Genomic DNA, 10054 nt, shown 5'->3' on the forward strand with positions numbered 1-10054 from the left:
GGACTGTCTGGATCCTCACTCAGTTTAATTACAAACTCCTAAACATTACCAGATTCTACACACACCTTGGAATACAATTTCCCAGTTATTCACTCTGTCTGTACTAATTCCACTTCTCTCCTCTAACATTCCTTAAGAGAACAGCCCCATGTGAGAACACGGCAAGACCTCTGCAGCGCTCGGGACACCGGGACACCGGGAGCCGGGGCACCGGGAGCCTGCCCCCCTCCCGCCACCGCTTTAAGCCGCTTGGTGACCCAGTTGTCCCCGCGGGGCCGGGGCCGGGGCCGGGCGGGGCGGCGGCGGAGGCTCCTCCCGCGGCTGGCGGAGGCTCCCGGCGGCCGGCCCGGCTCCGTGCGGGGGCTGCGGGGCAGCGCCGCGGGGCCATGGGCAACGGCACCGCCGGACCCTCGCCCGCCGCACCCGGCCACAGCATCGCCGCCCTGGTGCTCGGCATCCTCCTCATCCTCCTCATCGTCGGCGGCAACGGGCTCGTCTGTCTGAGCGTCTGCACGGAGCGGGCGCTCAAGACCACCACCAACTACTTCATCGTCAGCCTCGCCGTGGCCGACCTGCTGCTCGCCCTCCTCGTCCTGCCCCTCTACGTCTACTCCGAGGTGAGACAGCCCGGGGACACCGGCGGACGGCGGGCTGGGGCTGTGTGCCCGCCGAGCCTGCTGGTTCCTGGGCTGCGGGGAGGGCAGGAGACCAAGCACCGAAGGTCAGAGCCGCTCTCCGGGCTCGCTCCCCATCGCCACCCCGCCGGCCCGGGGACTGCCCTGCGTCCCGGCATGTGGCGGTCAGACCCCCCGGCTCTTACCTGCGAGCTTCACGGCATCGCACGGCGCTGCGGGACCGCGGGCGGCGGAGCGGAGCCGGCTCCGTGCGAGTCCCTGGGATCCCCGTCCGAACCGCGCCAAGTGGAGATGCCCCGAGGGGAGGCACACCGGGATGGCAGTCTCGGGCCAGGCCGGCAGCTCCGGCAGCCCTTGGCTTGCACACTGTCCCGGCTGCCATCAGCAAATGGATAGGAAGAGACAGGTGCTGTGCTCCGTTTGACATAAAGTGAGCAGATCTTCGTGATAAAGGGAGATCTTTAGCATCTTTAGCCAGGAAACAACTTTCCATGTTGGCTGAGAAGGAGAAGCTGTCTTTTCCGGGAGCTGGATGGGATTTGGTCGCCCTGTACCAAGGTGGCTTTGGTTGGCAGGTTGTTGGTTGGCAGAGGCCTGACCCAGTGTGCGATGGTGGTCGTGGAGAGCCAGCTCAGGGACATGGGGCAGAATTGCTGTTCGCCCCCAAAACCTGTTCACCTGTTCCAAGACTGTGATAGCTGAGGGAAAGAACCACAGGCACTCCCAAGGTTGAGTGGTTCTCTCTGTAACACTTACTGCCAGGCATGAATAAACCCTTGTGCCTGCAGGGGGATGTTTTAGAACCTGTTAGTACCAGCTGGTGGCTCTTCCCCGCTCAAGAGGATGAGAGCATCCACTGGGCAAAATAGCGAGTTTTTCCACCCATGCTTGTGGGAGCTGGCAGTGTGGATCTTCTTCCCAGCTGTGGAAGAGCATCTCCCGCCTCTCCCAAGCCATGGGGAGCACCTCATGGCTCAGCAGGCCCTGAGTGTGCAGGCCTGTACTCCTCTAAGCAAGGCAGGCTGCAGTTTAGAGCTTAGAATGGTCTCTACCTGCTCCTAGGATTTTGCAGGACATTGTGACCTCTCTGGAGACAGGTATTGTGGAATGGCAGGTTCAGCAGGGGACAAGAACCAGTGAAGAACCGGAGCATTAGATCCCCTCTTTTTCCACTGTGCTGTTGGTTTTGGTGGATTTGCTTTTCTTTCATTACTTCCATTTTGCTGGTTAGAAAGGCACAATCTTGGTCATTCTTCTCAGCTACTTTTTGCTGATTGGGATCCCTTTCCTTCCTTCCTCTTTCTGTTGTCTCTCAATGCCTTCAGTCCCCAGGTCTATGGGCAGTCACCAACTCCAGAGTGGTTTCCTCTTGCCTGCAGGTGGGAGTTTTGCTGGAATATATAAAACACAGGTTAACATACTCTGGGGTACCTCTGAAAACGCTTCCAGTGGGGCAGGAGTATTGTGGGACTTTCCTTGGGTACCACAGACATTCCACAAGTTCTGGTTTCTCAGGTAACGGGTGTTCATACCTGTACGAGCCTTAAAAACTGGGGCTGTCCAGCTTGTGGTGACACTTGGTGTGTTCACTTCCACGGCTGTTCACAAACATCAGTTCTGTAAGGGAATTCTTCCATTTCTCTGCTGCTCCCAGGATATTAAACATGGGGAAGGAAGGTGCTGCATGACAGAAATCTTTCCCTCCAACCTCTGCAGCTCCTGCAGCCAGGCAGGTGTTCGGAGGCACAAAACAGCACAGGCAGCAGGATTTGCACTCCTGGCACTTGGAGGGAATGCATGGAGCAGGTGTGGGAAGTGCTGAACAGGTACAGAGAGAGAGAGAGAGAGAGCACCGTGCAGCAGTCACAGCTCCCTCGAGCAGGCAGTGGGGCTCTGGTGTGTAGAGCAGCTCCAGCACAAGTGTTGCAGCAGTTCCCATTCCATGCCTGGAAGCTTCTCTGTGGGCTCAGAGTCTGCAGGTGCCCATGTTCATTTTAATCATCTCCTGTACGCTGGTGCAGGATTTCCAGCTCATTTTGTTCTGAAATAACATAAGGAAAAGGGAGAGTAACCGCTGAATCCATGCCAGAGGACAGAATTTTTGTGGTTTCTTTTTTTCTTTTTTTTTCTTGGAGGCAAAACTCAGAATTAGAGAATTAGTTGTTGGGATGCAAAATGCAGGAGGTAGTGATTGCTCTTTAAAACTAGCTTGGTTTCAGCTTGCACTCTGTATCAACCATAGTAGCCACTGAAAATATGGCCTGGACAGTCCAGAATGTTCACCTCAACCTTCATTCCTGGTGTGGGGTTTTGTTTTGTGGTTTTAAACTTTAGTACAACTCCTGACACAGTAAATGCGGACTCTGAGGGCCTATTGGAAAACTTGAAAACCAGCTGAGGGGTGTTTTTTTGCTTTTTTAGCAGGAACAGAACAATAAGCTCTGAGCATTTTTTCATCCAGCAGAAACCTGCTCACCTTGTGCTGGTTTTCCTGTGAGGTGGCATCTTGTGTTCCAGTTTTGGAAACAGTCCTCCCAGTCAGGGCTTTAGAAGACAGCTGGAGGGACTTAACTTTTGAGGTGACATCTGACATCCTCACACACAACAGATCTCCTCCAAGCCCCAGTGGGGAAGGGATTCCTTCCTGTGGGATGCAGATGATCCTCTGCTGCCGTTCACAGGAGCTGGAGCACAGTGGGAGAGTCCTTGATCTTGGCTGTTATTTCTGCTTGTTAAGAAAGCTAATTTCAGCCACTGGCAGCAGTTGTGGACACACACTCTCTTTCTACTGGACTCATCCAAACATGGAACAAAGACATGTTCCAGTGTTTTCCTGTTGTAATTACCACACAGCAGCCTGCCCTGGTGGGCAGAAGGCACTTACCTTTCTGCTTGCTTGGGAATCTCAGCAGTATGACAGGGAGAGGTAACGGTAACTTCCACGGGGAAGTTGCACAGCTCTTCTGCCAGCCTTGGCTTTCTGATGATTGTGTCAAGTGCTTTCCTGCAATCAATCCAGTGCCAGAAAGGCAGGGATGATGGGAAGCAAGGGGGAAGGAGATGGCCAGGCATTAACAGCTGTTCCTGAGGAGCAGAGTTCTGCTTTCATGTGAAGAGCGGCCGGGAGATGATCTCAGAGAGTGCCTGGAGCATTGGTAGCACTGAAACAGGGGTTACCTGAGGAAGCAGAGCTTCAGGTGCTGTGGAGTTACTGCAGGATATCACTTGGCTCTGGGTGGCTTTGGGAGGGAGCTGCATGACTCCAAAGGCCTCCCTTGTGTGTAACTGCTTCCTCTTCCCAGAGACTGTGACAATGGCAGGAGTCCCAAAGACTCTGGGATACTTGCAGGAGTTTATGCAGTCCTCATTAAGTGGAGGTGTCCCAGCAACTAGGGCAGGCACCAGGACAACCTCCCCACGTGGGCTGTGCTGTGGAGCACACCTGTACCTGCTGCTCCTGTGATCAGCTCTCTGCTAATCCCTGCTGAGCAGCGGAGCTGCGGAACAGGCCCGAGCCAGGAAGCTGCTGGCGGGAGCTGAGGGTGTTGGTTATGTAAACATCTTTGCCACTAAGACCTGTGTAAGTGATTACAGAAAAGAGGAAACAGTTTGAGCAGATTTGCATGTTTACCTGGCTCCTTCTCCAGGCCAGGGAAGATGAGTGTTCCCAGTAGGCACAGCGATGGAGCAGCCAGTCAAAACCACATGAGCTATCTTCTCATCTTGGTGAGGGTGATGGGTTCTGCCTAAAACTTTCAGGGTGTCACTGGTTTGGTATCAAACCATCTCTTTTCTTGCAGTATTTTCTGTGTGCCTGTGATGCAGCTCCTCTAATGAGAGACCAGACCTCTACCCTCTCCAAATTTCCCCAGGCTCTCTGTGAATGCATGTCAGCTTGTTTGCAGCAGGATTCAGGATTAGTCTTTCTTAGAATGTTACAGCTTTAGTGGAAATAGATGTTATTCTGGGCCTGGCTGATGTCTGAGCCACACAAAGTACGAGGGAGGTGAGACAGGCCAGCGGTGACAAACCAGTGCTTAGGGGTTTATTTCCAGAGACCGGTAACTGGGGAGAGGTGTCTTGGAATTTTAGGCCCTCATAATGTCTCAGGTGGATGACCAGACTTGCTCCTCATCTCTGAAGAACCTTGACCTCAATGATTTAAGTTAAGAAAGAACATCAGAGCAGGCGTGAGGGACCTCTGTCTTATGTCCCACTCCCTCTCCTTCCTCTCCCCTTGCAGGCCGCATTGTGTCTTCTGGGGACTGGGACAGTTGTCACAACTCATGACAAAAGGCCCCAAGTCAGCTTCTGGTGGACATGGGGACAGTTCTTTGGTTCTGATGCTGGACTTTGCCCACTGGAAAGGACTATTCCTCTTCCAACTGGTGTCACAGCCCTCTCACTCCATGCCATGTCCTTGAGCCATGGCCGCAGATGCTTGCTCAAAGTCCAGCCACGCATCTCCTAATTCCCTTTCAGGCTCCTGCTGTTCCCTGCATGTGGCAGGACTGAGACAAGAGCTGGTGGAGGGTGGAGGAAATAGGACTAAAACCTTTGGCTCTGTCCTGGCTCCTGCCCTCAGGAGCTCTTCTGGCATCAGGCTGGTTTAGAAGGCAGAGTTTTCCTCACAAATCAGCTGTGCTTAGGAATAAAGATACCGGAGTGGGCTGACTAGGAAGGCAGCTGCAAGGGTGTTCAAGAAGCCAAGTCTGTCTCCTGCCAGCCACCATCCTATAAAATCTTCTGCATTGTATTCTGGAAAACTGGAGAACCCAAAGAGCCACTGAAGGTGGAGTTGCTCTGGAGCACTTCTTAAAGGAAGCTTGAGCTGTTTGTGATCCCTAAATCTTTACACTGTGTACCTTGACGGGCTAATCTGCTGCAGTCTCACGGAATTAGGTACTCCTTAATCACGTGGCCTAGCAAAGCCCCTAATCTGAAGTCACTCTCCCGTCAGAGGGGTCCTTGGCACGTTTTGCCAAGGTGGGCAGGTGACAAACACCACGGAATGGGAAGTTCTCTCCTAGCACCTTCCCCAAAGCCAGAGTCTTGGGGGTTGGTGGGGAAAGGGAAGTGTTTATAGCATTTTCCAAGTGCCCAACTTCAATCTCACATACTCCAAAGGTGCTGCAGCCCAAGAGCCCTCGTCCTTGCCAGAATCAGTTAGTTCCCCCAGTTCACAAATAGGTTTGGAAAACTGCAGCCCAAAATCAAATTTTCTCTTTCATAAGCTGAACTGAACTTGTCAAGATCCCAGTGAGCTTGGCAGAAATTTGTTTTTTGGTGATTCAGGTCCCAAATTCAGTTTGGGGTGGCTGCTCTGTGCTAGAGAAGAGGCTGAATGAAGCACTCAGGTCTGACTCCAGAGCTCCCCTGGAGGTATCTCAAGGGGATGCTGTACAGAAATAGCCAAACAGTTACTTCAGAGACTCCTTTGGCTTTACAGCTCCTCTAATCATAATCGTGCGCTTGACATCATTACTGGCTGATATTAATCCCTGCAGAGCTGCCTGCCCTGTTGCTGGCAGGGGCTGGGGCTCGCCACCTTCCCAGTGTTCCATGGAGTGTGTTCCCCATGTGGCTCCACTCTGTGCTGGGATGAATGAAACCAGAACCTGTTGTTTAGCACCAGTACAGGAACAAATCCATACCTGCTTCCTGAAACCTGCAACATTAGAGGGCAGCAGCATTAGACTCTATGAGCACTGGCTGACTATTGCTATAGACAAAAAACTTCCTGGGATTTTTATATAAATACATATATATATATATATATAATGTTTATGTAGCACATTTTCTATAGATAAAACTATAAAGTAAATTACATACAGTAGATGATGCACATTATCTATAGATAAACATACAGAGTAAAAAAAAAAAAATATATATATATATTTTGCCTGCCAGGATGGAACAGTTGTGTAACACAGGGAAACCATTCATCTGCAAACAGGTTTGGAATGGCTGGGACACAGAAGTGAAAGAGGAGCTTTGTGCTCTGTCTCTTGCTTGCTTGGGGACCAAGCTCAGGATGCTGTGCAGCCAACACTGCCTTGTTGGGGAGATCCTGGGGTGCTGAACTGGGGGGTTTGAGGAGTTTGGGGGTTCCTGCCCTCACCCAAGGCAGCACAATGTCCTGTGTCCATGTCTCTCTGCCCAGCATGACTCACTTGGCTGTGCTGATGGTCTGAGCACTCAGTTCTCCAGTCAGGCCAGAACCACAAGCCCTGAGCAGGCTGCGGACTCTGTGTGAGGCTGATTCCCATGTTCTGCTGCTGCGCTGGGAAGGATGCTGCACACTGTGCCATGGGAGAAGCACTCAGCTTCGGGCTGCTTGTTCGGAGGAAACGAGTGGCTGAGGCACCCAGGCATGGCCATGTTCCTGTCATCTTAAAGGACACAGCATCTCCTGATCCCAGGGATCTTTTCAGTTCCAGGGAGGAGTGTGGTCCCTCAGCACGGTGCTGTGCGATGCCCTGATGACCATGGACGTGATGCTATGCACGGCCTCTATCTTCAACCTGTGCGCTATCAGCGTGGATCGGTGAGTGGCTTCCTGCTCTGGCTGTGCCTGGGCAGCACGCTGGTTCCATAGGCCCTTGCCACAGTCCCAAGCTGGGAGGATCCTGCTGTCCCCTAAGGAGCGTGTTCTGCCCTCATGTCCTCCACCACTAGGTTTGTGTCCCATCAGTGGTGGCCAAGCTGAAAGGTCGTTGTGTGACGAGCCAGAGCTGTCCATTGGCTGCTCTGGTTGTAGCCCAGGCCTCAGCTGTGTAAAGTAAATTAATGGGGAGAGGACAGTGACAAGGAGCTTGGGGCCCCTCGGGTTACGTTACCAATGGTGCCGCCACCACACCAGGACTGACTCACCCGGGGCTGTGTTGGCAGGTTCATCGCTGTTCAAATCCCGCTCAACTACAACCGGCGACAGATCGACCTGCGGCAGCTCATCCTTATATCCACCACCTGGATACTCGCCTTTGCTGTGGCATCCCCAGTCATATTTGGCCTCAACAACGTCCCAGACCGCGACCCCAGCTTGTGCCAGCTGGAGGATGACAACTACATCGTGTATTCCTCCATCTGCTCCTTCTTCATCCCATGCCCCGTCATGCTGGTGCTGTACTGTGGCATGTTCCAAGGACTCAAGCGCTGGGAAGAAGCCCGGAAGGCCAAGCTGAGGGGCTGCATCTATGGAGCCAACAGGAAGCTCTATCATCCCCCAACCTTGATGGAGAGAGAGCAGAGCCGGCTGGGGCCACCGGCGTGCAGCCCCTACGCCCGTGCCAGCCTCCCTGGGGAGTGTGGGATGAACAATGGGATCCAGACTGTGTCCTACCCACACCTCAGCTACCCGCACCCAGGGCACGGGCGCAAGCGGGCCAAGATCAACGGCCGGGAGCGCAAGGCCATGCGGGTGCTGCCAGTCGTCGTTGGTGAGTGGCTGTCAGGGATGGCTGGGGAGGTTGGGAAATGTGCCACCTTGTCCCACCACAGCGCTCAGACTGGCAGGACCTGGGTGAATCCAGAGCAGTGCCAAAAACCACCACCCTTGGGAAAGAACACGTGCAGTGTTTATAACCCAACCTCCCTTCAAGGCAAACCTGTGACTCCCAATATCTTAACATTCAAAGCCAAAGTGAGACTAACTCAAGACTTTTCATCAATGGTTAGGACAGGAAAGACATCCCAATTTTTTGTCTGGGCATAAGCCCAGCTCCACATGTCAGCACAGCTGCTGCCTTTTCCCTGAGTGCCTGAGCTGTGTCTGTCTTGTTTGGCTCAGGCTTTGTTAAATTAAACCCTTTTGAACATTCACGTCACCTTTTCTTTTTATTGTCCTCCTGGCAGGTGCTTTCCTGTTCTGCTGGACACCTTTTTTTGTGGTGCACATTACCAGGGCTCTCTGCAAGGCCTGCTCCATCCCCCCTCAAGTCACCAGCACTGTCACTTGGCTGGGCTACGTCAACAGTGCTCTCAACCCCATCATTTACACCGTGTTCAATGCCGAGTTCAGGAACTTCTTCCGCAAAGTCTTGCAGCTTTTCTGCTGAGCCCTCCATGCAGGAGGAACCACCAGGCAGGAGGAACCACTGGGTGATTTTTTGTATAGTTCATTAAAGATCTATTTCTGCCTCTATCTGCTGTCTTTGTTGGGGATGAAGGGAGGATGAGGAGAGCTGGCAGCTGAAGGAAGGGGCTGCCCAGGTCCTTGTAGTAAGGTGTTACAGGTGAGGGCCAGTGGATGCAGCTCAGATCCTCTACCCACTGGAAATTGCAAGTGTAGCCATTTCTTCAACACTTGGTGCTTGAGCTAAGCAGGGATGATAATAACAGTAATTTCTAATCTTCTGGCTTCTGGGGTGGTATTAAACAGGGCTGTGAGATGACATGGACACAAGCCTGGGGGAAAAAAGGCTGTTAAGCTAACTTCCCAGATGTCCACATACCAGACGAGGGTACCAAGCTCATTTCCAGATGTCCATATGCCAGGTGAGGGTGAATCTACCTAGGCAACCTCCTTTCCCCTGATCCTTGGTAATTTTAAACCCAAAACCTGATTTCACTCATGTTTAACAAGGGTCTTACAAAGGCACCATAATGTTATTGCTGGTGCTCCAGAATTTCCTGTGAAGCCACATGATTCCTGCCAGGAACCATTACCATTCTCAGGAAAAATTCCTTCATACCTTTAGATGAACCTCCATGCAGCAACAGCCACAGCAGCCAGTGGCACAGGTGATGCTTGTCGCTGAGGCTCAGAGGGGAGAAAAAGAATATTGCAGAAAATTACAGTCTTCCAAGTACTGGTTTTGTATGGGATTGTTGCTTTCCAGGGGGGAATTTGCTTGGAAGCAGAACAGAAAAAGGATGTCTTGAGTGTTCCTTTGACTAAAAATAGCAAATGCTCAGTTTCTCATCAGCAAACAGACTCAATTCCCACATGACTGTACTGTGCATTTCTGAGCTGTCACTTGGTGGGTCGGGGCACGGCTGCCCCAGGTACCGGGGCACCCTGAGCTTTCTCAGGTCCCCGAGAGCTTTAATGACAGCTGAGTCACATCTACTGTTCTGTCATTCAGGGAAGTTGCCCAACGCCCTTACAGATTTTTTCCTCTTAAAAGGTGCAGTAAAGCCAGAATTCAGCGACTTAGGCTTGGCTATACCTGGCCACAAGCTACTGGTAGTGGACGGTGGGGGACTCAGCTGCTGCCCAGTCACCTACACAAGCAGGAGGCCTGGCAAACTAGTGCCCAGTGCCCAGCTCACCTGTCCGTGGAGCTGTGCTCGTCCTGAATCCAGGCAGAGCCCCACTGCTCACACCAGCCAGGCTGGACAGGGATGGCTCTGGGGAGTGAAGCAACAGGAATAATTTCCAACCAGAAGCTGCATTTGACGCTGGAAGTGCAGCTTTA

General features: G+C 52.6%; 1 protein-coding gene across 1 annotated transcript; it reads left to right on the forward strand.

The window, feature by feature from the left end:
* The first annotated feature begins 313 nt into the window (after positions 1-313).
* Positions 314-8778, forward strand: DRD4 (dopamine receptor D4). Its single transcript, XM_032111922.1, has 4 exons — positions 314-617; positions 7070-7182; positions 7527-8074; positions 8490-8778. Exons 1-4 carry the CDS (start codon positions 387-389, stop codon positions 8690-8692), a joined length of 1095 nt encoding a protein of 364 aa, XP_031967813.1. The 5' UTR covers positions 314-386; the 3' UTR covers positions 8693-8778.
* The last annotated feature ends 1276 nt before the right edge of the window (positions 8779-10054 follow it).

Source organism: Corvus moneduloides, chromosome 6, assembly GCF_009650955.1.
Source record: "Corvus moneduloides isolate bCorMon1 chromosome 6, bCorMon1.pri, whole genome shotgun sequence".
Taxonomy (NCBI): Eukaryota; Metazoa; Chordata; class Aves; order Passeriformes; family Corvidae; genus Corvus; species Corvus moneduloides.

Excerpts from the sequence above, each read along its gene's own strand:
- DRD4 (XM_032111922.1), top strand. The coding sequence starts at position 387 with ATGGGCAACGGCACCGCCGGACCCTCGCCCGCCGCACCCGGCCACAGC. Across the intron at positions 618-7,069 it reads CCCTCTACGTCTACTCCGAG|TTCCAGGGAGGAGTGTGGTC; the intron begins GTGAGACAGCCC and ends GGATCTTTTCAG. Across the intron at positions 8,075-8,489 it reads GGTGCTGCCAGTCGTCGTTG|GTGCTTTCCTGTTCTGCTGG; the intron begins GTGAGTGGCTGT and ends TCCTCCTGGCAG.